This window comes from Cyanistes caeruleus, chromosome 15, assembly GCF_971803275.1.
Source record: "Cyanistes caeruleus chromosome 15, bCyaCae1.hap1.1, whole genome shotgun sequence".
Classification (NCBI taxonomy): domain Eukaryota; kingdom Metazoa; phylum Chordata; class Aves; order Passeriformes; family Paridae; genus Cyanistes; species Cyanistes caeruleus.
The window spans coordinates 18,354,595-18,376,695 of NC_141715.1; the positions used below are offsets into that span (position 1 = coordinate 18,354,595).

The following is a 22,101-nucleotide window of genomic DNA, read 5'->3' on the forward strand; positions in this document are numbered from 1 at the left end:
GTCACTTCCCTGTCCCCGAGTCTGTGAGACCCTCGGACTGTCCTCAGTCCTGTCCCTAGGCTGTCCCCTCCCTGTCCCCAGAACGGTCCGGGCAGACGCTTTGGGCTCCACCCTCGCCCTTTGTGCCGCCTCTGCCCCGGTTTAAAATGTTCCCAGATTGTCCCCAGGTGTTCCCAAGTGCCACCATGGCTCCTGTGCTGGTGGCCCTGTTAGCGCTGCTGGCGCTGGCACTGCTGGCGCAGCTGTCGCGACATCGCGCGATCGCAGCCCGACTCCCCCCGGGCCCCCCAGCGCTGCCGCTGCTCGGAAACCTCCTCCAGGTGTCCCCGTTCCGCACGCTGCAGTCCCTGCTCAAGGTGGGAACTTGGGGCTTTCGGGAAAGGTGGGGTTTGGGGATTTGGGGAATTTTGGAGAATTTTGAAGTTTTGGGGATTTTTTGATATTTTTTTTCGGTATTTTTGAAGGCTTTAAAAGGGTGTTTTAGGGGTTTTTAGGGAGTTTTTGGGGTAGTTTTAGAGGGGTTTGGGACCCCCCTGCACCGACCAGATTCTGCTCAAGGTGTGAATTTTGGAGAAATTTGGGGATTTGGGGAATTTCTGGGAATTTTGGGGTGATTTGGGGTGATTTGGGGCTTTTTTCCTCCTGGAATTTTCAGAATTTTGTGGGATTTGGGGGGGGGGGGGGGGGGGGGGGACTCCAGCGACCCCGGCAGTTCTGGGCACTGCTCAAAGTGGGAATTTTGGGAATTCTGGGGATTTGGGGAGATTTTAAGGGAATTTGGGGAGGTTTGGGTGGGTTTTGATGGAATTTGGGTCAATTTACGGCAAATTTTGTGGGATTTGGGTGAATTTGGGGGGATTTTTATGGTTTTTTTATGGATTTTTTTTTTATTTTTTATGGGATTTTTGTCAGATTTTTACTATCCCTGACTCTGCTGACCCCTCTCAGCTGAGTGACCGGTCTGGCCCAGGGACTGCTGTGCAGCTGGGACCAGTTTGGGTTCATTTAGGTCGATTTTGGTGCCATTACCTTAAATTTTGCCGAATTTTAGTGGGATTTTTGTCAATCTTAATGGGATTATTTTTTATTTTAATGGGATTTTAAAAAATATTAATGGGGTTTTTGTGGAGTTTTTGATATTGCTGACCCTGCTGACCCCTCCCAGCTGAGTGAACAGTCTTGCCCAGTGTGCCCAGATTAGCTGGACTTGATTTGGGTCAATTTTGATGGGATTTGGGTGAATTTTACTGTATTTGAATGTGATTTTAAAAAATCTTCATGGGATTTTGGTGGGGTTTTCACTGTCCCTGACCCCGCTGACCCCTGGCAGCTGAGTGACCCCTACGGGCCAGTGTTCACAGTGTGGCTGGGGCCCCGGCCAGTGCTGGTGCTGTGTGGGACCCAGGCTGTGCACGAGGCACTCGTGGGGAACCCCGAGGTGTTCTCAGAGTGTGGGCAGATGCCAACTCTGGAGAGCACCTTCAGGGGATATGGTGAGAGCCCAAATCACCCCAAACATATCCCAAAAATACCCTAAATCCACCCCAAACAGGCCCCCTAAAAACCCAAATCCACTTCAGAAACCCCCCAAAATTATCCCAAAGCCAAAAAAACCACCAAAAATACCCCAACACGATCCCCAACCCCCCAAAAAATACCCCAAAATGCACCAAAAAAGTACTCCAAATTATCCCCAAAAATCAGCCAAAAGGATCCTCAAAAATACCCCAAAACCATCCCAAAATTTTCTCAAAATTCATCCCCCAAAAAACCCCCAAAAAATCACAAGACCACACAAAAAAAAAAATTCCAAAAAATCCCCCAAATCACCTCAAAGTTATCTCAAAATTTATTTCAAAAAACACCAAAAATACTCCAAAACACCCCAAAATTACCCCAGAATTCATGCCAAACCCACTCCAAAACCATCTTCAAAATACCCTGGATTCCCCATTTTCCTTGATTTTCCATGAATTTAACACAAATTTTCCGAATTTCTGCCCCTTCCCAATGGGTTTTTTTCCTAGTTCCATTGTTTTTCCCCATTTCCCCTGGATTTTTTCCATATTCCCTCAATTTTCTTCCCTTTCCCAATGTTTTTTTCCCCATTTCCTATGAATTCTTCCCCATTTCCCAGAGATTTTTCTTCCCCCGATGCATTTTCCTTATTCGCATGAATTTTTTACCATTCCAGGTGTGATTTTCTGGGATGGGGAGCACTGGCAGCAGCTCTGGCACTTTTCCCTGACAGATTTACCACTCTTTTCCATGGATTTTTTCCACATTTCCAATTTCTGCCCCTTCCCATGGAATTTTCCCCATTTCCCCTCTTCTCATGGATTTCTCTCCTGTTTTTTCCCATTTCCCATTGTTTTTAACCCCACTTTCTTCCTAATGGATTTTTCCCAATTCCCATAGATTTTTCCTCATTCCAGGTGTGGTTTTTGCGGATGGGGAGCGCTGGCGGCAGCTCCGGCGCTTCTCCCTGATGGTGCTCCGGGATTTTGGGATGGGCCGCCAGAGCATCGAGAGCCTGATCCAGGAGGAGGCCCAGGAGCTGCTCCACGAGTTCCAGAAAACCCAACGTATCAAATTTTGGGGGACTTCGGAGGGTTTTAGGAGGTGGGAAAAATCATGGAAATTATCCCAAAAAATCAGCCAGAAAAAGCCACACCAGAATCAGGCCAAAATAGTCCAAAATTATTCTAAATTATCCCCAAAAACACACTGAAATCAGCCCAAAACTGCCCCAAACTCCAGAAATACTCCCCCCACACAAATTATTGCAAAATTCATTCCAAAAAACCATGTCAGAACCACCCCAAAATTATGCCAAAATGATCCCAAGAAATTATTACAAAACCACTCCAGAATCAGCCCAAAATCATCCCAAAAAACCACATTGGAATCTGCTCAAAATCCCTCAAAATTGCACCAAATCAGCCCAAAAACTACACCAAAATCAGCCCAAAATACCCCCAAATGATCCCAAAATATAATCCTAAAAAATTGCTCTAAATCACCCAAAAAATAACCCTAGACCCCCCAAAAAACTACCCCCAAAATACCTTAAATATTCCCCAAAATCCCCCCCAAATGACCCCAAAACCACCTCAAAACCACCCTGAAAATATCCCAAAATTATCCCAAAACTCATCCCAAAAAACCCACACTGGAACCACCCCAAAAATCTCCCCAATTCCCCCAAAACCACCCCAAAATTATCCCCAAAATCGCCTCTAAAATAGCTAAAAGTGATCCCCAAAAAATCATCCCGAAAAACTGAAAACCACCCAAAACCCACCCCAAAAATCCCCTCAAATTATCCCAAAATTATTCCTGAGGTACCCCAAAATTATCCCCAAAAAATCATCCCAAAACCACTATGAAATTATCCCCAAAAATATTCTTGGAAAAATCCCAGAAAAGTCCTAGAAAACCCCCAAACCATTGGATATTTCGCCAAACCCCTCAGGGTTTTCAGGTTTTGGGGTAGTTTTGGGTTGATTTTTTTGGATGATTATTTTTGGGGGATTTTTGGAGCATTTGGGATTGGTTTTGGGGTGATTCCATGTGGCTTTTGGGATCATTTTTTGGGATTGTTTTGGGATTGTTTTGGGTTTTTTTGGAATGAATTTTGGGATATTTTAGGGTGGTTTGGGGTTTTTAGGATGATTTTTTGGGGATCATTTGGGGGATTTTTGGATCAGTTTTGAGGTGATTTTGGGCTGATACCAGTCCGTTTTTTTGTGATAAATTTTGGGATCAATTTGTGGTGGTTTTAGGTGGTTTCTGGGTGGTTTTTAGGTGGTTTTGGGTTTTTAGGATTATTTTTTGGGATCATTTTGGAGAGTTCTGGGGGTGATTTTGGGACATTTTTGGAGAAGCTTTGGGGTGATTTTGGGGTAAATTTGGGATGGTTCCAGATGATTTTTGGGATCATTTTGAGGTATTTTTGGGATGATTTTGGGGATCATTTTGGGGTGGTTCCAGTGTGGATTTTTGGAATGAATTTTGGGATAATTTGGTGGTATTTTGGGACCATAAAACCCCAAAAATGCTGGAATTTTTCCCAATTTTCCCAGGAAAACCCTTCAATCCCATGTTCCTTCTAAGCTACGCCGTGTTCAACATCATCTGCTTTATCCCAAAGAATTACCCCAAATCCATCCCAAAACTACTCCAAAATTATCCCAAAAAATTGTTTTCTTGGAAAAATCCCAGAAAAGTACCAAAAATGCCGAAATTTCCTCCAAATTTCCCAGGGAAACCCTTTGACCCCACGTTCCTGCTGAGCTGCGCCGTGTCCAATATCATCTGCTCCATTGTTTTTGGGAATCGCTTCCAGTACCAGGATCCTGAATTCCTGGAGCTGCTGCGTCTCATGAACGAGAGTTTTCGGGAGATGAGCACAGCCTGGGCACAGGTGTGGGATTTCAGGAATACTGAGGAGATTTGGGGGAACGTTTTGGGAATTTTTTGGGGGATTTTTTGGGGGGATATTTGAGGTTTTGAGAGGAATTTTCTGGATTTTTGGAGTGGTGTCCAATCACTCAGATTCCCAAAATCCAGAATTTTTGGAAGTGACAGAAACTCTGGAGAATTTTTAGGAGTTCTTGGGTGAAAGCAGGAAATTTTGGGGGATTTTTGGGAATCTTTTTGAACTGTTTTTGAATTTCTGGGGAACTTTTTTTTGGGGCAATTTTGAGGGATTTGGGGTTTTTTGGGATGTGATTCATAAATTCCTGGAGCTGCTGCACGTCATGGACAAGAGTTTTAGGGAGATGAGTGCAGCCTGGGTGCAGGTGCATGATTTTGGGGAACTTTTTGGGAATTTTTTTTTGAATTTTGGGAATTTGGGGGATTTGGGATGGATGGGGTTAGGACTGACTTGGAGAAATTTTTGGGGTATTAGGAACAGTTTCAATTCAAAAAATCCAGAATTTTCAGAGTTACAGGAAATGATGAAGAATTTTTAGGAGTTTTGGGGTGAAATTAGAGAATTTTGGGGAATTTTTGAGAATTTTGGGGGGTTTAGGAGAGTTTTTGGGAATGACTTCAGTTCCCAAAATCTGGAATTCTTGGAATGTTTTGAGGATTTAGGATTTTTTGGGATTTAGGGGCATGATTTTGGGGTTTTTTTGAGTGTTTTTTGGGGGAAGTTTTTGTGATGATTTTTCTGGATTTTTTTGGTTTGTTTTGGGGAGTTTTTGGGATGGTTTCTGGGTAATTTCTTGGGAGTTTTGGGGGTGTTTTGTTGGTGTTTCAGGTGTGATTTTAGGGCAGTTTTTGGTTTTTTTGGGTGGTGATTTTTGGGTGGTTTTGGGCTGTTTTAGGTCAGGTTTTGGGGAGTTTTTTGGGATGGTTTTAGAATGGTTTTGGGGTGATTTTAGGGTTGGTTTTAAGGTGTTTTAGGATGATTTTGAGGTATTTTTGGGGTATTTTTTTGTGCTGCTTTAGGGTGTTTTTTGGGTTAATTTCGTTTTTGGGATGAATTTAGGATGGTTTTGGTGTTATTTTTGTTGTGTTTTTCGGGCATTTAGGGGTGATTTTTAGGGTGATTTTCTGTCTGGTTTTGGGATGATTTTGAGGTGTTTTGGTGGTGGTTTTGCGGAGATTTTTGGTGTGTTTTCCTTAATGTTTTTGGGGCAATTCTGTCATTTTGGAGTCAATTTTGGGATTTTTGGTGTCCTCAAAGATTGTCCTGTGACATTTCTGCAGTTAGTCCGCACCTGCTGGGGAGGATGAGGAGCTCAGGGCATTTTGGGGTGATTTCAGGTGGTTTGGAGGTATTTTGAGGGTGGGGTTTTTTTTATGTCGTTTTTGAGGTGGTTTTGGGCTGCTTTTGCGGTCATTTTTGGGCTATTTTAAGAGGTGTTTTTCGGGTGGCTTGTGGGTGATTTTTCTGGATTTTTGGAATGATTTGTGGATATTTTTGGAGAGTTGTTTTGGGCTGGTTTTGGGGTGCTTTTGGGGCTGGTTTAGGTGTGTTTGAGAAGTTGTTTTTGCAGTATTTTTAGGATGATTTAGGGGTACTTTTGGTGCCATTTTTAGTGTGGTTTTGGTTTTTTGGGTGGTTTTGAGAGGAATTTTCTGGATTTTTGGAGTGGTTTTTCTGGATTTTTTGGGAGGACTTTGAGGTGTTTCTGGAATAGTTTTGGGGGGTTTGGTGTGGGGTATAGGTTCGTTTTTGGGCTGTTTTGGTGTGAGTTTTAAGCTGGTTTTTGTGATAACTTTGAGGCAATTTTTGTGATAATTTTGGGACAATTTTTGTGGTGGTTTTGGGATAATTTTGGGATTTTTGGTGTCCTGAAAGCTGTAGGCCATGGCTGAGCCATTACTATGGTTCATGCTGGGCCCACACTGGTGCATCCTGCTACTGCTGGCAATGATGAGGAGATTGAGGTGATTTGGGGTGGTTTTGGTGTGGTTTTAGGTGTCGTTTTGAGGTGTTTTAGGGATGATTTTGGGATGGTTTTGAGGTGTTGTTTTTGATTTTTTTAAATGACTTGTGAAGTTTTTGGGGTGTTTTGGTGTGATTTCTGGGATGGTTTTGAGGAGGATTTTGGGTGTTTTTGATGTGGTTTTTGGTGTGATTTTAGCTTTTTTAAGGGTGTTTTGGGGGATGATTTTGGGGTGATTTTAACGTGCTTTCAATACTGCTTTTTGGGATGTTTTTTGTATATGGGGTGGGTTTTGAGGTATTATTGGTATAATTTTGAGGTGTTTTGGTGTGTTTTTTTCTGTGGTTTTGGGACAATTTTGAGGTGTTTTGGGGGTGATTCTTGGTGTGTTTTTCATGAGAATTTTGAGGCAGTTTTTGCAGGGTTTTGGGGGTATTTTCGGGCTGATTTTGGCAATTTTTGGCTCCCCACCTGTACAACATGGCCAAACCCTTCCTTTGGTTGGTGCTGGGGCCACACTCAGAGAATGAGGAGCTCTGGAGGCATTTTGGGTGGTTTTGGGATGTTTTGGGACGATTTGGTGGTGGTTTTGGGCAGGCTTTGGGGTGTTTTTAGGGTGGTGTTTGGGATGATTTTTTGCTGTTTCTGGGGTGTTTTTGAGGTGCTTTTTTGGGTGATTTTTAGGAGTTTCTGAGCTGGTTTGGGGGTGGTGTTTGCAGTGATTTTGGGGAGATTTAGCTATTTTTTTGATGATTTTTTTGGTGTGGTTTTGGGATGTTTTTGGTGTAGTTTTTGGGATGGTTTGGGGGGTGGTTTTTTGGGAGATTTTTCTGGATTTTTAGGGAAGATTTTGGGTTGTTTTGGGGGAATATTTATTGGGTGATTTTTGCAGTGATTTTAGGGCTTGGTGACCTGTGGATTCTCTGGATGATTTTGGGCTGATTTTGGGGTACTTTGGGATGATTCTTGGGGTGATTTTTCTGGATGTTTTTGGGGTATTTTTCAGGTTGTTTTGGGGATAATTTTAGGAATATTTTTTTTTAATTTTTGGGCTCCCTGAAGCTGTACAACATGGCCGAGCCATTGCTGAAGTTCGTGCCGGGCCCGCACCGGCGCATCCCACAGCTGCTGGGGACAATGAGGAGTTTCGTTGCCCAGCGTGTGCAGGACAACGCCCGGACCCTTGACCCCCACAGCCCCCGCGACTTCATCGATGCCTTCCTCATCCAGATGAACAAGGTGGGGGTTTAGGGGGCTCCTGGGGGGTTTTTGGTCGGGCCTGGGGCACTTTTGTGGGGTCCCGGGGGCTTGGGAAGGCTTCTGGGGGGTTCTTGGGGCAGGTTCTGGGCAGGACTGGGAGTGTTTGGGGGAGTCTTGTGGGTCCTGGAGGGGGTTCTAAGCACTTTGTGGGCTTTGGGAGGGTTCTGGAGAGGTTTGGGAGGGCTGTTGAGGGATTTGGGGGGTCTTGGGGTCTTAGGGGTGGTTGACGAGAGGTCCTGGGAGGTTTACATGGGATCTGGGCAGGTTGGGGGGGTCCTGGAGGGTCTTGGGGGATTTGGGGATGGGTCCTGGAGGGACTGGGGGGGATTTGGGAGGATTCTGAGGGGTTCTTGAGGGGTTTAGGGGTCCTGGGGGGATTTTCAGGGGTCTTGCAGGAGTTTGAGGGTGTTTGGGGTGGTTTTGGTTGGATCTTTAGGGGATCCTGGGGTGGTTTCCAGATTTTAGAGTGGAATGCCTGGGTTTTTGCAGGAAAAGGACAACCCCAAGTCAGAATTCACAATGGAAAACCTGGAATTGACTACCCTGAACCTTTTCTTTGCCGGCACTGAGACCATGAGCTCCACACTGCGCTTTGGCCTCCTCTTCCTCATGAGGCACCCCCAGGTGGAAGGTGAGACCTCAAACCCAATTCCCATCCCAAATTCCTAAAACCCAAATTCTGAATCCCAAATTCTGAAATCTCCAAATTCCCAATCCTGCGTCCAAAATTCCCAATTGCCAATCTCAATTCCCAAATCCCAAATTCCCAAATTCCCAAATTCCTAGTCGCCAAATCCCAAATTCCCAAATTCCCCAATCCCAAATCCCAAAATCCCAAATCCCCAAACTTCCGCTCCTCCAATCCCAGATTCCCAAATTCCCCATTCCAAATCCTGATTTTCCGGCCCCCAGAGAAGATTTTCAAGGAGATTTCACAGGTGGTGGGCTTTGGCCGGGCTCCAGCCCTCGCTGACCGTTCGCTGATGCCATTCACTGATGCCACGATCCACGAGATCCAGCGCTGCAGCGACCCCATCCCCATGAACGTCCCGCACCGGGTGACGCGGGACACGGAATTCCGGGGCTTCTGCATCCCCAAGGCGAGGGAAAAACCCCAAAATCCCCCAATATTTCATCTAAAACCACCCTAAAACCATCCTGAAATTCTTTTAAAAAATGCCCCTAAAACCTCTCTGAAATCTCCCTGAAGTCCCTCTGAAATATCCCTAAAATCCCCCTAAAATTCCCTGAAATCCCCCTAAGAAAACCTCCTGAAAACCTCTCTGAAATTCCCCTGAAATTCTCCTAAAAAGTCCCCCTAAAATGCCTCTAAAATCCCAAAATCTCCTTGGAATCCCCCTACATTCCTCCTGAAATTCCACTTGACATCTTCCTTAAAAATCCCTCTAAAATCCCTCTAAAATATACCAAAAATCCTCCTGAAATTCCTTGAAATTCCCCTAAAAAATCCTCCTGAAATCCCCTTAAAATCTCCTAAAATCCCACTAAAAGAACCAAATGAAAATCCCCCCAAAATTCCCCTAAAACCCTCTGCAATTACCCTAAAACCTCCTGAAACTTCCCTAACCCCCTGTAAAATCTCCTGAAATTCCCCTAAAAAAACCCCATAAAAATCTCTTGAAATGTCCCTAAAATTACATTAAAAAAACCTAAAACCCCTCTGAAATTCCCCTAAAAAACCCACTAAAATCACTGAAATTCCCCTAAAAAATCCTACAATCTCCTGAAATTCCCCTGAAAATCCTCCTAAAAACCTCTGTAAAATCTCCAAAAATCCTCCTGAAGTTCCCCTAAGATCCCAAAGGTGAGAGGAAATCCCTAATAATCCCTGGAATTCCCCCAAAACTTCAGGGATTCCTGATCCCAAAGGTGATGGAAAATCCAGAAGTCCCCTGAAATCCCCCTAAAAACACCTGGAATGACCCCAAGGACCTCTCTGACCCCAGAACTGACCCCAACTGATCCCAACTACCCCAACTGACCCTAGTAATCCCAAGTCACCCCAATGACCCCAAATGACCTCTCTGACCCCACACCTGACCTCAAATGACTCTTCTGACCCCACAGGGCACAGACATTTACCCCCTGCTGAGCTCGGTCCTAAACGACCCTGAATCCTTCAAAAACCCCCAAAACTTCGACCCTGGGAACTTCCTGGACGAGCAGGGTCGGTTCCAGCGCAACAAAGCCTTTGTGCCCTTCTCAGCTGGTGGGCACCCCAAAAACCCCCCAAAATCCCATTAATCCTTGGGGCCCTAAATCCTTCTGAAATCCCCAAAATCCCAAAATTCCTTTGGGGTGGGGTCCTAAATTCTGGAATCCCAAAAATCCCATAAAACCTTTGGGGAGGGGCCCTACATCCTTTTGGGATCCCCTAAATCCCATAAATCCTCAGGGTGGGAACCCCAGACCCATTTGGGATCCCCACCCCTGAAACCCCCAGACCCTTTTGGGACCTCAATCCCAAAGCTCACAGACCCTTTACAGACCCCCCCAGACCTTGAAATCCCCAGACCCTTTCTGGGGTCCCCCAGACCCTTTTGGGATCCCATAGCCCCCAAAGTCCCCAGACCCCTTAGAAACCCCCAGGTCCTTTTGTGATCCCCAACCCCTGAAACACCCAGCCACTTTTGGGACCCCCAGATCCTTTAGAGACCCCCAGCCCTTTTGGGACCCCCAGTCCCCTTTGGGACCCCCAGTCCCTCTAGAGACCCTCAGCCCTTTTGGGACCCCCAGCCCCTCTTGAGACCCGCAGCCCTTTTGGGACCCCCTACTCTTTGGGGTGGGGCGGCGCTGACGCCCCCTCCCCACAGGGAAGCGGCTGTGTCTGGGGGAGGCGCTGGTGCGGGCAGAGCTGTTCCTGTTCCTGACCTCGCTACTGCAGCGCCTGCGGCCGCGACCCCCAGCACCCCCCGAGGAGCTGCCCACGGCTCCCCTGGTGAGCGGCTTCGCCAACATCCCGCCCCACTTCCAGCTCCGCCTGCTGCCCCGATGAGATTGCCCCCCAAATTCCAGACTGCTCCCCAAATTCAGGAACCGCCCAGGGATTGGGACCCCTCCCCATGGCTGGAAAATCTCCCCCCGATCCTCCCCAAATTCCACTCCCAACATCCCCCTTACTTCCAGCTCATGATGGTGTCTCAATGAGACCCCTCCCCAAATCCCACCCCTGAGATGTCTCCTCATCGTTGGAAAATCCCCTGAAATCCACCCCAAATCCAGCCCCAAAATCAAGAATCCCCGCTGAGACCCCTCTGCAAATTCAGGTTGCCTCCCCATAATGCCCCTCCTCACTGGGATCAGGACCCCTCCCTATCAATGGAAATTTCCCCCAAACCCAAAAAATCATCTCCAAATCGCCTTCCCAAAATCAGAACCCCCCATGACCCGTGAATTTCCCCCCAAAACCACCAAATTCCTCCCCAAAAATGCCAAAATTTCTTCCAAATCTCCCCCAAAACCCTCAAACCCCCATAACTCCCCCAAAAGTCTCAAATCCTCCCAAGACTCAAAATCCCCCCCCAAACTCCAAATTTCCCCCCCAAAACCAGATTTCCCCCCAAAACCCTAAAAAAACCCCAAAATTCTCCCCACCCCCCAAATTTTCCCCTCAAAACCATCAAATACTCACAAAATCCCAAATCCCCCCAAGACACTCAAATTACACCCCAAATGGCCAAAATTCCCCCCCCTCCCAAAGACTCCCATATTCCTCCCCAAAAATATGAGGGGTGCCCCTAAACAACCAAATCCACTCTTCCCAAAATTTCCTCCTGGACCCCAAATTCCCCCTCAAAACCCCCAAATATTTCCCCCAAACACCCAAATGTTATGAAAAAATGCTAAAATTATTTCCCTAAAAGACCAAAATTCCCCCCAGGACCCCCAAAGTTTCCCCCCACCACCCCAAATGTCCCCCCACCCCCCAAATTCCATCCAAATTCCACCCCAAAACCCGGGAGACCACCCCCCAAAAAAACTGCGATCCCTCTCCAAAACCCCTCCAAAATCATAACTCCCTCCCCAAAAATCACCAAAGAAGCTGAGAACATAATTTTTTTATTTCACATTTTTCACACCTTAGGCAACGGCGGGGAGCCCCAGAATTCTCAGGATTTTTCCCATTTTTTTGGGGAGGGAGGTGTCCCAGCTTTTCCAGCCTGCCCCAGGTGACCCTTCCCCAAAATTCCTGCCCCTCAGGCCCCCCAAGTTAAGTGCAAATAAATAAAAAGAGTTAAAAAAGAACAAAAAGTGGGAGAAAAAAGGTAAAAATAATAATAAAAAAAACAGAATAAAAAGACCACCTACCCCAATTTGAGGGGAGAGGGACAGAGGAAAAATTCGAAGAGGGGGCAACCCCCCGAAAGAAATTGAGAGACTCCCTTAAAAAATTGAGGGACCCCCCCCCAGAAAAAGCTCACTTTGAAAAATGCCAAAACCACCAAAAATTGGCAAAAAAATGAAAAAAACACTGAAAAATTAGGGGGGGAACCCCCAAAAACTGTGTCAAAAATGGGGGAACTCCCCCTTGAATCCAAGGGATTTTTGGGAATGTTTTTCCCAAAAGCAGCAGGTTTCTGGGGATGGCATGGCAGGAGAGACCCCCCCCAAATTCCTGGGGCTGTCTCCAAGATCCAGTGGAGGCAGCTGGTCCTGGAGTGGGACAAAAAGGGCATTTTAGGGAAATTAAGGTAATTCTGGGAGATGTGGGTGAATTGTAGGGAATTTTGGGATTTTTGGGGGGTCTGGGGGGGGTCTTGATTTTATGGGATCTTGTGTTCTGAGGCCACGGGATCATGTCCAGAGAGGCTACAGTTACCAGAAACCAGCATGGGACACCAATGAGACAGGGTTCTGCTCAGGAAATCATTTATTCAGCACAGGAACAAACTCAGATTCAGAGACAGAGAGCACTGAACAGAGGCAGGGTGATGGGTTTTGAGGAACAGAACCAGGGTGGAGTTCAAGGTCAGGGACCACTGGGAACACAGCAAGGGAGAAACCCCAGGGGCTCAAACACAATCAGAACACCCTGGGTTGTCACCCCACGAGGGGTCCAGGGTGGAGTTTCTTCCTGGGCTCGCAGGGTCCATCCTCCAAGGCAGAGGGATGGAATTCCCTCTTGCCCACACCTCTCAGTTTAACAATGGTTATTTGAAACTAAATCTCTGCCTCCCTGGGCAAGGGCACCTCACACAAAAATCTCACTCAGAAATGGGCTCCCCCTCCATTCATCATCCCCAAACTTTGGGTGTCTCATTGCCGACCCCACCTCACCTCCCTAATCCCAACCCATCCCACCCCTGCTGGACATCACAAACCGCTTCCCAAGCCCTATTTCCCCCATTTCACACCTCCCAAACTCCATCCCACCCATCTTGCCCCACCCAATGCCCATCTCATCCCTCCTGATTTGCATCCCACTTTGCCCAATGCCCTTCCAACCGCATTCCACCTGATGCCTTCAGAATGCTGACCTAGAACAGAGGCTAGACTAAGAATAAAGTTTATTAAAAGGACTTTATAGGATAGACCTTGGGAAGTGCAAGAGACTGGCCAGGGCTATACCCAAGATGGACCAAAAATGGCCATAAAAATGGACAACTGATCATGAGGTCTCACATTTTTGTAAGTTTAGGTCCATCTGCATATTTGGGTTCGTGGTCCAATTACAGCGTCAGATGATAAAATCCCATCCTTCCCGTTTTCTCTCTTCAGTCCACCCTTGTTTATGCTTTTGGGCCTGAAACTTGTAATGACTGTCCTTGGTATCAAGCTAGAAAAGGAATTGTTTTGTCTACCTACTCTGTGAAGAGAGCCCCCAGGACTTTTCCGGGAGGGACCCCGAGCCTCGGTTCGCTCACCGCAGGGACAGACAACAACCTGCTGACTTGTGGATAAAGGTATGAATTAAATATCAAAGGAAGGGCTGCTGATAAACTGAACAGAGACGTCTGTCATACAGCACAGTCCCGGTGGGCTTGCAAGCAGCCGGCCAGGAGGGGCTGAAGACAGAAGGAAAGGGATTGATCCTGGCCGATAGCGCGGCCGATGAAGGGGGGTTCTCGCTGAGCTGATAGATCAGCCTGCTAGTGACTCTGGAGGTGAGTCGAGCGAACCCCTGTTTTGTGTGAATGGTAAGTCCAGACACGTTGAGTCACTGAGTGTGTTTGGTGTGTGAATGAGCGAGTGAGACGTACCAGAGGTGCGGAGTGAGTGTGGAGCTCTATCCACACTTCCAACCTCGGGCGACTGAAGTGGCCAGAGAAAAGTAAAGCGACTGGAGTCAGTGTGGAGCAAACTCAAGTGTAAATGAGGAGTGTTGTGCTTGAGTGTGAAGTGGTTAATATTTGTTTTAACTGTGGGTAGACGCTGGTATTGTTGCTTTAATAACAATCAGGGCATATGCTCCACGTGAAAGTGAAAACTCTGAGGTTTGTGTGTGAAAAGTCACATTGAGTGCCCACAAATTGTAATTGTGTGTGAGAAGAATACTGGGAAGAGACAGTGGAATTGTGTGAGGAAAAGTTTGTGTGGAAACAGGACAGGACAAGAAAGAGGAAATAATGGGTACTGGACAAAGTAAAGAAATCCCTAAAGCAAGTCCGCTAGGTTGTATTCTTGCACATTGGAAAGATATTGCTGAGAGCTGGAACTGAGAACAAGAGGGATTTAATCAGATTCTATAAAGACTGGTGGCCACTATATAAATTGGATGATGGAGCGAGTTGGCCACCTAGTGGGACTTTGGACTATAAAACACTATTGCAACTCATGCTCTTTCTCAGGAAGGAAGGTATCATATGCTGCTATGTTTTAATCCCTTCAGAATCACCCCAAATGGCAGAGGGACTGTGGGATCAGGGCTCCCTCTGACCCTCTTGTATTGACCCTGGAGAAGGAAAATAAGACTAAGAGGGGGAGGCTTAAGCTGTGTTGTTCAGCATGTAGCATAGGGCAAAGATGCACAAAACCAGATAAGGTTTATCAGGCTATTTATTTGGCCCAGGAACAAAATCTGACAGACGATTTGCTTAAGCCTCCCCACATAAGACCAATAAGGGATGAAGATGAGGATGTGGACTCAGAGGTTACAGACACCCCTCTGATTGCACACCAGACTAGACAACAGACACACATATTACAGGCACCTCTGCATGAGGCAGTGGCACCAGAGGGAGGAGTGGTATTGGTTGAAGTTCCCTTCTCCACAATCAATTTAGAGGCATGAAAAAAAGTTGCTAAAAATTACCACAATGATCCAGTTAACACAGCTAAATGTCTGCGATATATAATAAAACAACAAAATCCAGATTGGAGTGATATGCACTTATTATTAGATGCACTGACTGAGACAGAGAAACGACAAAGGATCTGGCAAAAGATTATAAAACCCAGCAATTGAATGTGAAAGATTATTTCCCACTCTAAAACCCACAGTGAGATCCAAACAGATTAGCAGAATTAAAAAATCTAGAAAGCTATCAGGAGTGGATTGCAAAGGGGATGGAAAGAGCCATCCCCAAAACTATAAATTGGTCAGCCTTATATGCAATCAAGCAGGGGCCCTTTGAGTCGCCATCCAAATTCCCTGAAAAATTAAGAGATGCCATGCATTGTCACATATCTCTGGACCCTGGGTCCGAAATAGGGATGCAGCAGTTAGTTAATTTATTCCTCGGGCAGTCTATGGGTGACATAAGACGTAAACTCCAAAAGCTTTGGGGGGCAGATGGGAGGGTTAATGGGACTAACTATGAAAAGGCAGTTCAAATTAGTGTTTCAGCTTCTCCTACAGACAAGCACTGGGAAGTTTGTGATCATTAACTAAATTGGATTGTTGGTATAATTTTACATTAGTACAAACAGTGGATGTAGTCTGCCTTTGGACTTGTGGTGATAAAGGGCTAACATTCAAATTTAAAATGAAAGCCGTGCCGATTGCAATGACCAAATCAACTGTATCCCAAGCTCAGGCCACACCACCTAAAAGTGAACCTAAGATTGAACACAAAATTGATGAATTTGGCCCATATGTAATAAGGAATACTGGACAACAACAGCTGTTATTTAACCCAGAGTGGTTTCTCAAGAGTATTGAAATAATAATGCAAACTAACATCTCTGAGATTCAGCCAGCCTGCTCCTCTTTCCTAAAGACATCATCTGAAGGCTGGGCAACATGGTTACAAAAGCAGGTACACTTCAGGGACAGAATAAGAAGAGACTTAACGGGAATATTAGGAACAGGGAGAGCATGCGCCGGATGATGAATGGGAAGTGGCTGTCTTAGTTTAGGGAAAATTTGGGAGATAAACTCCAAATGGGGGTTTCCCCAGGGAGGAAAAAAAAATTCAAATGAACCCTCCTCACCCCCAACTGGTCTGGGGAAAAAAAAAAAAAATCCTTGGAGAGAAGTGGAAAAAGCTGTTTATTTATCAGAAATTGAATAACATTAAATAATAAAACCTCTTGCTGTTCGATGGGATAGCAAGTCTAGGAAGAAAAGTCCTTTTCATGTGGTGTAGCTCGGCTCGCTCAGGTTCTTATCAGTCCTTTCGGCACTGGAAAGTGCCAAGGCCCAGGCCCCGGTGGGCCACATGTGTGAGCTCCCGGCATTTGTTTGGGTGTTTTTCAGTTCAAAGCAGTTTGCACAGATCTAGGAAAAAAGGGAAAAAACAAAGGTCCAGGGAACTCCTCTGCCTCAGCTAGCTAAAACTAACTAAAAGCCAGAGAGAAGCTCTGTCCTGCAGTGTGTCTGTTCTGCAGACACCACAGTCCAGGAGCGGGATGTGGGGGAGTGATGTTTTCCTTTAACACAAACTGTGGCTTCTTCTTCCCCCTGCTCTTTCTCTCAGAGCCATTCTTCAAGGTGCAGAACTTAATATATTACATAAACCAAACGATTGGGGATACCAGTATCATAAAATCACCTCAGGACAGTGGCAAACTGTGAATTTAGAATCTTGTGTTACCCAGGAACAACAAGGGTTTATCTGTGAGGCTAACATGATTGATGCACAGGACATATGTTTAGACACTGATCAAAGCATCTGCCAATTTAAGATTCTTCCAGACACAAGTCATAAGAGTGTGCTTGTATATATTAGCCTAGGCTATGTATGTCTAAGAACTGCATGTGTTTCTGTAGAAATAGCTGAAAACAATGTAACCTTGCCTATTAGGAACCATTCTAATTTTTGTATTTGTAATTTTTTTTAAGATTGTTGGATGTGATTTTTCATAACTGGCACCGGTTGCATTCCACCAGTTGATAAGATCTAACTACACAATATACCATAAATTATCTCCTACACCCATTGGAATGAACCTGACATTACTAAGACAGCTAATGAACCACCAAGACTTGGCAAAAATCCTGAAAGAGATTCAGGAAAATGGGCAAAAGACTGTGGTTACTGTCTATTATAATGTAAAAGAGATAAAGTATTACAGAGGGTAAACCAAGACACAAATCATCACTAGTGGGATGTAATGTTTGGATGGTCACCAACTGCAACTGGGATTTTGAACACACTTTGCCACCCTCTCATTGTCATACTGGCATTAGTAGGTGTAAGTCTGGTGCTGTCGATTGCAATGCTTGTTTAGAACTAGAGTGTGTTAAAACGAATAGCAGTACTGACCTCCCTAGCAGCAGCATATGGTAATGCAATGAAGAATACATACCGAGGAGGGCAAACTACGAAAATAGACCAAAAAAGAGAAAGAAGTCAGTATTGCTAAATAAAAGAATTTACTACTTTTGTAGAAAAGGGGGGACTGAAACAGATAAAATAAGTATTAGGAATCATTTATAAAATTGACTTACGTAAAAGAAGAGGCTACAAAACCCATGTGATATGCTGACACTTCCCATAATAACAGGAAAAGAATAAGGACTGCAGGATTAGATAAGGAGCTGGAATAAACAAACGGGATGCAAGTATAAATGCATATAACCCCCCATAGGATGAGGGGGTTCCTTGGATTTTTTTGGACCCTGAAGCCAGAAGAAATGGAAAGAACGGGGGGTCAAAAGAACTGAAGGGAGCATGCGCAAAAAGACGAGGTAAAGAGTTCAGCTGAAGGAAAAATGCTGACTTCAGCCCCAAAGACCCCCAGAAGACCACCAGAGTGACCAACGAAGAGCAGTGCGCAGCTGCAACTAGGTGTGAAACTAATTTTAATCCAAAGCGGGGACAGGTGGCGTTAACAAATGAATATGTATTAGGTGTACTGTGTAACCTTAGTTTGCAGTGATTCAAAAGGGAGAAACAAGTCTCCAAAGTGTGCATGCCTTTGGAGGATATATCCCCCATGCACCTCAGCGCTGAATAAATTCATACCTACTCTTATAACTACTCTGCGAGTTACAGAGTCCTTTCTATCCTCCTATCACAGTGAATGCAGCGTTTTCACAGATGTGCTGTGAAGATCTTGCAATGATATTTGGTTTCTTTAATTGTAGCTGACAAAGAGACAACAACCTGGTGTTAGCAGGAACTTGGCAGATGGCGAGGTGGCATTCCTTGGCAGCCCGTGTGGACTCACACCCCTGGGCATCTGAGAGCTAAGTCAAAGGCTGCGACCTGCAGAGGGGAATGAAAGCAGGGTGCAGGGTTGGGACTTGTGACCAGGGATTTTTCAATCACATTTAGACATGGTGAGATCCAAGCTGTGGCCCCTTAGGGCACCTCAAGTGGAAGCCTCACTTTGACTCCCAAACCTGAGGTGCACAGGACAGAGCAGTCCCAGAATGTGTCATGTCACTTGTTTTTTGTGCCTTTTGTGTCTTTTGCACAACTTGTTACAGGAAATCTTGGCGTCACTCTTAGCATCTCCGATCTCTTTGTTCCTTGACCTGGCGCTGACACTGTCGAAGCTGTACCTCAGGAGTTCTCAGAGGCCTTGCAATCACATCTCTTTTTAAGCATCTGATCAGATGTCTTTTGAGGTCTTGCTCTGAGCTGTTTCAACAGCCGTGCACAGCAAGGATCCATTGTAGCTGGTTAGGACTTGTCCAAATGCAAGGATAGGTAGAGAATTGTGGCCGAAGGATTCTCGGGCATCCATATTTGCACCTCTTGGAGTAAGTCATTATGTTAGCATTTTCTTTCTCCTGGGTTCTGTGAGCCTATTTGGATCGCCATCATTCTCACCCTTGTTGTCTCGTTCCACATTCTTTCGGTCCTTGCAGCCATTCTACTGGCCGAGGGTTTTGTCTCCCTGTAGCGTCCCCTTGTCTGTTGTCTTGTGTGTCACCGGTGTCTGGGTGTATTTGGGTTGGAGCTGCTCTGCCCTGCTGCCTAGGCTGGCTGTAGGTGTAAAAGGACAAATCCTGGGTGGCTGTAATTAGTAATTTGTAATGTAGGATGCTGTTGGAGTCTAGATAGTATTCTTAGATTGACACAAGGTGTCAGGACCTGTCAAGTTATCCTGCAGCACTTTGGCTTTTGTCTTTCCTTTCTTTCAGATGGGGCTGAATTAAATCCACGAAGGTGACCCCCACTGTAGATTGTGGAGCTCAGGAGGAACTTCAATGCTTTTGGGGTGCTACCGTCTTTCATTGTTGCAGGGGCATCTTTTTGCAGGGATCTACACATGGAAAGTTCTCTAATAAAGCAGTGTGCTTCTGTCCGTGGCAGTTTGAGTTGTTCTGTGCCTTCTTTGGGATGAGGAGAAAAGGATAATGGGGGCATGTGGAGAATGGGGTGCTCTGATGTCAAGGTCCATGGGGGAGGGAGGCACATGCTGCAGTGGAAGAGTGAATGGGGAATCAGGAGGGATCGTGCTAGGTGCTCTTCCCCAGAGGGACCCCAAGCTACCAGGAAGTTTACAGAGAGCGCTGGATGTAGAATATAAGGAGCTGTTGAGTTTTCCTGGTTTTTTTAATAGGCATGGGAAGAAAATAGGAATTTATCTCCAAATTCCTTTGGAAAGAAACCCTTTCTCTGTCCCCGCTAGTGTTGGGATTTTGTTGTGTCAGTAAGAGAAATAGGTTTTGTTTTCACATGTATTAATTACATGTGATTTGGTGTATAAAATAAATCTATGTATAAATTATGAGTTTTATACGTATAAATTTCATATAGATTAGTGTGTAATTAACACCTTATGTTTTTGCCATTGATGTGTTAGGTTAATTAATTTATTTAGTTTACAATATAATTGAAAGTAGAAACAAATACAAATTTAAAAAAGAATGAAAATAGAAAAATATAAAGAGGAAGATATAAATGGTAACATTGATGTATACGTAAGTAGAAAATATATAATGTAAATAGATATACAAATATAAAATATAACTAATATTTTGTATGTTATTGTCATCTATTTTTATCTTTATTGCATATAGCCATATATAATATACAAACAATAAAAATTGTAAGTCTAAATTTAAGTAAATTATTTAAATATAGTTTGAAATAAAGGCTTTGTTTTTTATTTGGATAGAGCCACGGCTTTTATATAAAATTTACAATAGACAAATATGTAATAACTATACAAAGATATATAAAGAAATAAATTAATATAAGTAATATACATATATACACATATATTCATATTTAATATATAATATGATTAATATCTGTACAGATCTTGTTATAAATATATTTTAAATATATTATTGTCCTGGGGTGAATTTATGATGCTTGTATCTCCAGTTATCATCTTGCTTATGTTACATATTAAGTTCTACACTTCTAAGACTGGCTCTGAGAGCGAAGGGGGAGGAAGAAGAAGCATTCACTTTGTATTGATAAAGAGCCCACACTCCTCCGCATCCTGCTCGTGGACTGTGTTGTCTGCAGCACAGACAGATAGCGGCACAGACCTCTCTTTTGCTTTTAGTCAGTTTTTAGCCAGCTGAGGCACAGTAGCTCCCTGGACTGTTTTTTTCCCCTTTTTCTTAGGTCTGTTCAAACCTACTCTAGACCGAAAACCCAGACAAACCCCCAGAGATCAGGCCTGTGGCCCACTGGCTTTACAGCACTGGAGGGACTGATAAGAACCTATGTGAGCCAGGCTACACCTCTTGAAAAAGACATTTTTCTGGATTTCCCATTTCCTTGAACAGTAAGAAGTTTTATTGTTCAATATTATTCAATTTCTGTTAAATAAACATTTTTTTCCCATTTTTCTCAAAAAAAAAATCTTTTTCCCAAGCCAGTTAGAAGAAGAGATGATTGAATTTGTTTTCTGGAAGGACTCCATTCAGAAGTTCTCTCCTAAATTTAACCTAAAAGAGGACAAATATATATTGTGTGTTTAACTTATATCAATGTAGTAATTAAATATAAATTTGTTAATAGTAGACATAAAAAAAAGTTTAATTACCATTTCAGGTACAGGGACTGTTTGGTGTTTATTTGGTTAGAGGTAGGGCTTTCAAGTAAATAATACAGAAATGAAAATATACAAATCTCTAATAAATATATAAACAAATCACTAATAAATATATATATAAATAAATATATAGTGATATAAATAAATAAATATAGACAAGTAGATTAATATTCAATATGAATAATATATGTATAGATGTTAATATGATATATTTAGTATATTATGTATTATACAATATATATGTGTATCACTGTAGAAAATAAATATGATAAGAAGGGTCATTAAAAACCATTTAAATACCATTTCCGTTAAAGGAGATTGTTGGTTTTTATTTAGTTTGGGGACGAGGTTGTTATGTTTCTGTCGGGAGTTTTTTGGGACACTCCTTTCATAGGAGTTTTTAGAGGGGAATTCCACACATATTTTTGCCTCGCTTCTCTGCCCCTGTCTGAAGTGCGGTGCAGCGCCCGGCTGAGTTCAGCGGCAGTGCTGCTACCATGTGGGCACAGAGCGGTACTGCTGCTGAGCTCCAAGCTGGTGTCCCGCCTCTCGCTGGTGAGTGACGGAGATGGGGCGGGGGTGACGGAGGCAGCAGTGGGAGTCGCCCAGTGGGGCCAGTTTGGGCAAGCGCCGGAGACAGAGAGCGGATGACTGGGATGGATACAGGGCTGTCCCTCTTTGCGTGCCCCTCTAAAGATGAAATTGGGGCTGTCACTGCTGTAGTGTCGGAGAGCTTATCTCAGTTCTTATGATTTGAAGAAAACTCTCGAGCTCGTTAGACTCTTGTTTCTCGTGTTTATTAAAAAGTCATCACAAAACTTGATAGATCTTTCCAGGCTGGCTACACAAGGTTATATCTTTGCAATCTGGTACATTTATTTCTTCTGAAGGTACAAACAAGGCCTTGTGGCTCACTTTGTGTCTCATGCACAAAATGGCCCTGAAATACACAGTTCTTTTATCTTTATACCTATTTTTACCCAATTAATAATAGACGCGTATATTATTTTTCTTAATGACCCAATGACCCATCACCTCTGTGCTGCACCGCGGCATTCTCTGTCCA

At 44.4% G+C, this 22,101-nt stretch overlaps 1 protein-coding gene across 1 annotated transcript; it reads left to right on the forward strand.

The window, feature by feature from the left end:
- On the forward strand, positions 1 to 11,299 carry LOC111942760 (cytochrome P450 2G1-like). Its single transcript, XM_086852100.1, has 9 exons — positions 1 to 356; positions 1,331 to 1,493; positions 2,436 to 2,585; positions 4,266 to 4,426; positions 7,467 to 7,643; positions 8,154 to 8,295; positions 8,577 to 8,764; positions 9,753 to 9,894; positions 10,499 to 11,299. The coding sequence occupies exons 1-9, from the start codon at positions 147 to 149 to the stop codon at positions 10,678 to 10,680; spliced, it is 1,515 nt and encodes a 504-aa protein (XP_086708226.1). The 5' UTR covers positions 1 to 146; the 3' UTR covers positions 10,681 to 11,299.
- Positions 11,300 to 22,101: the final 10,802 nt, after the last annotated feature.

Excerpts from the sequence above, each read along its gene's own strand:
- LOC111942760 (XM_086852100.1), top strand. The coding sequence starts at position 147 with ATGTTCCCAGATTGTCCCCAGGTGTTCCCAAGTGCCACCATGGCTCCT. Across the intron at positions 357-1,330 it reads CGCTGCAGTCCCTGCTCAAG|CTGAGTGACCCCTACGGGCC; the intron begins GTGGGAACTTGG and ends GACCCCTGGCAG. Across the intron at positions 8,296-8,576 it reads GAGGCACCCCCAGGTGGAAG|AGAAGATTTTCAAGGAGATT; the intron begins GTGAGACCTCAA and ends TCCGGCCCCCAG.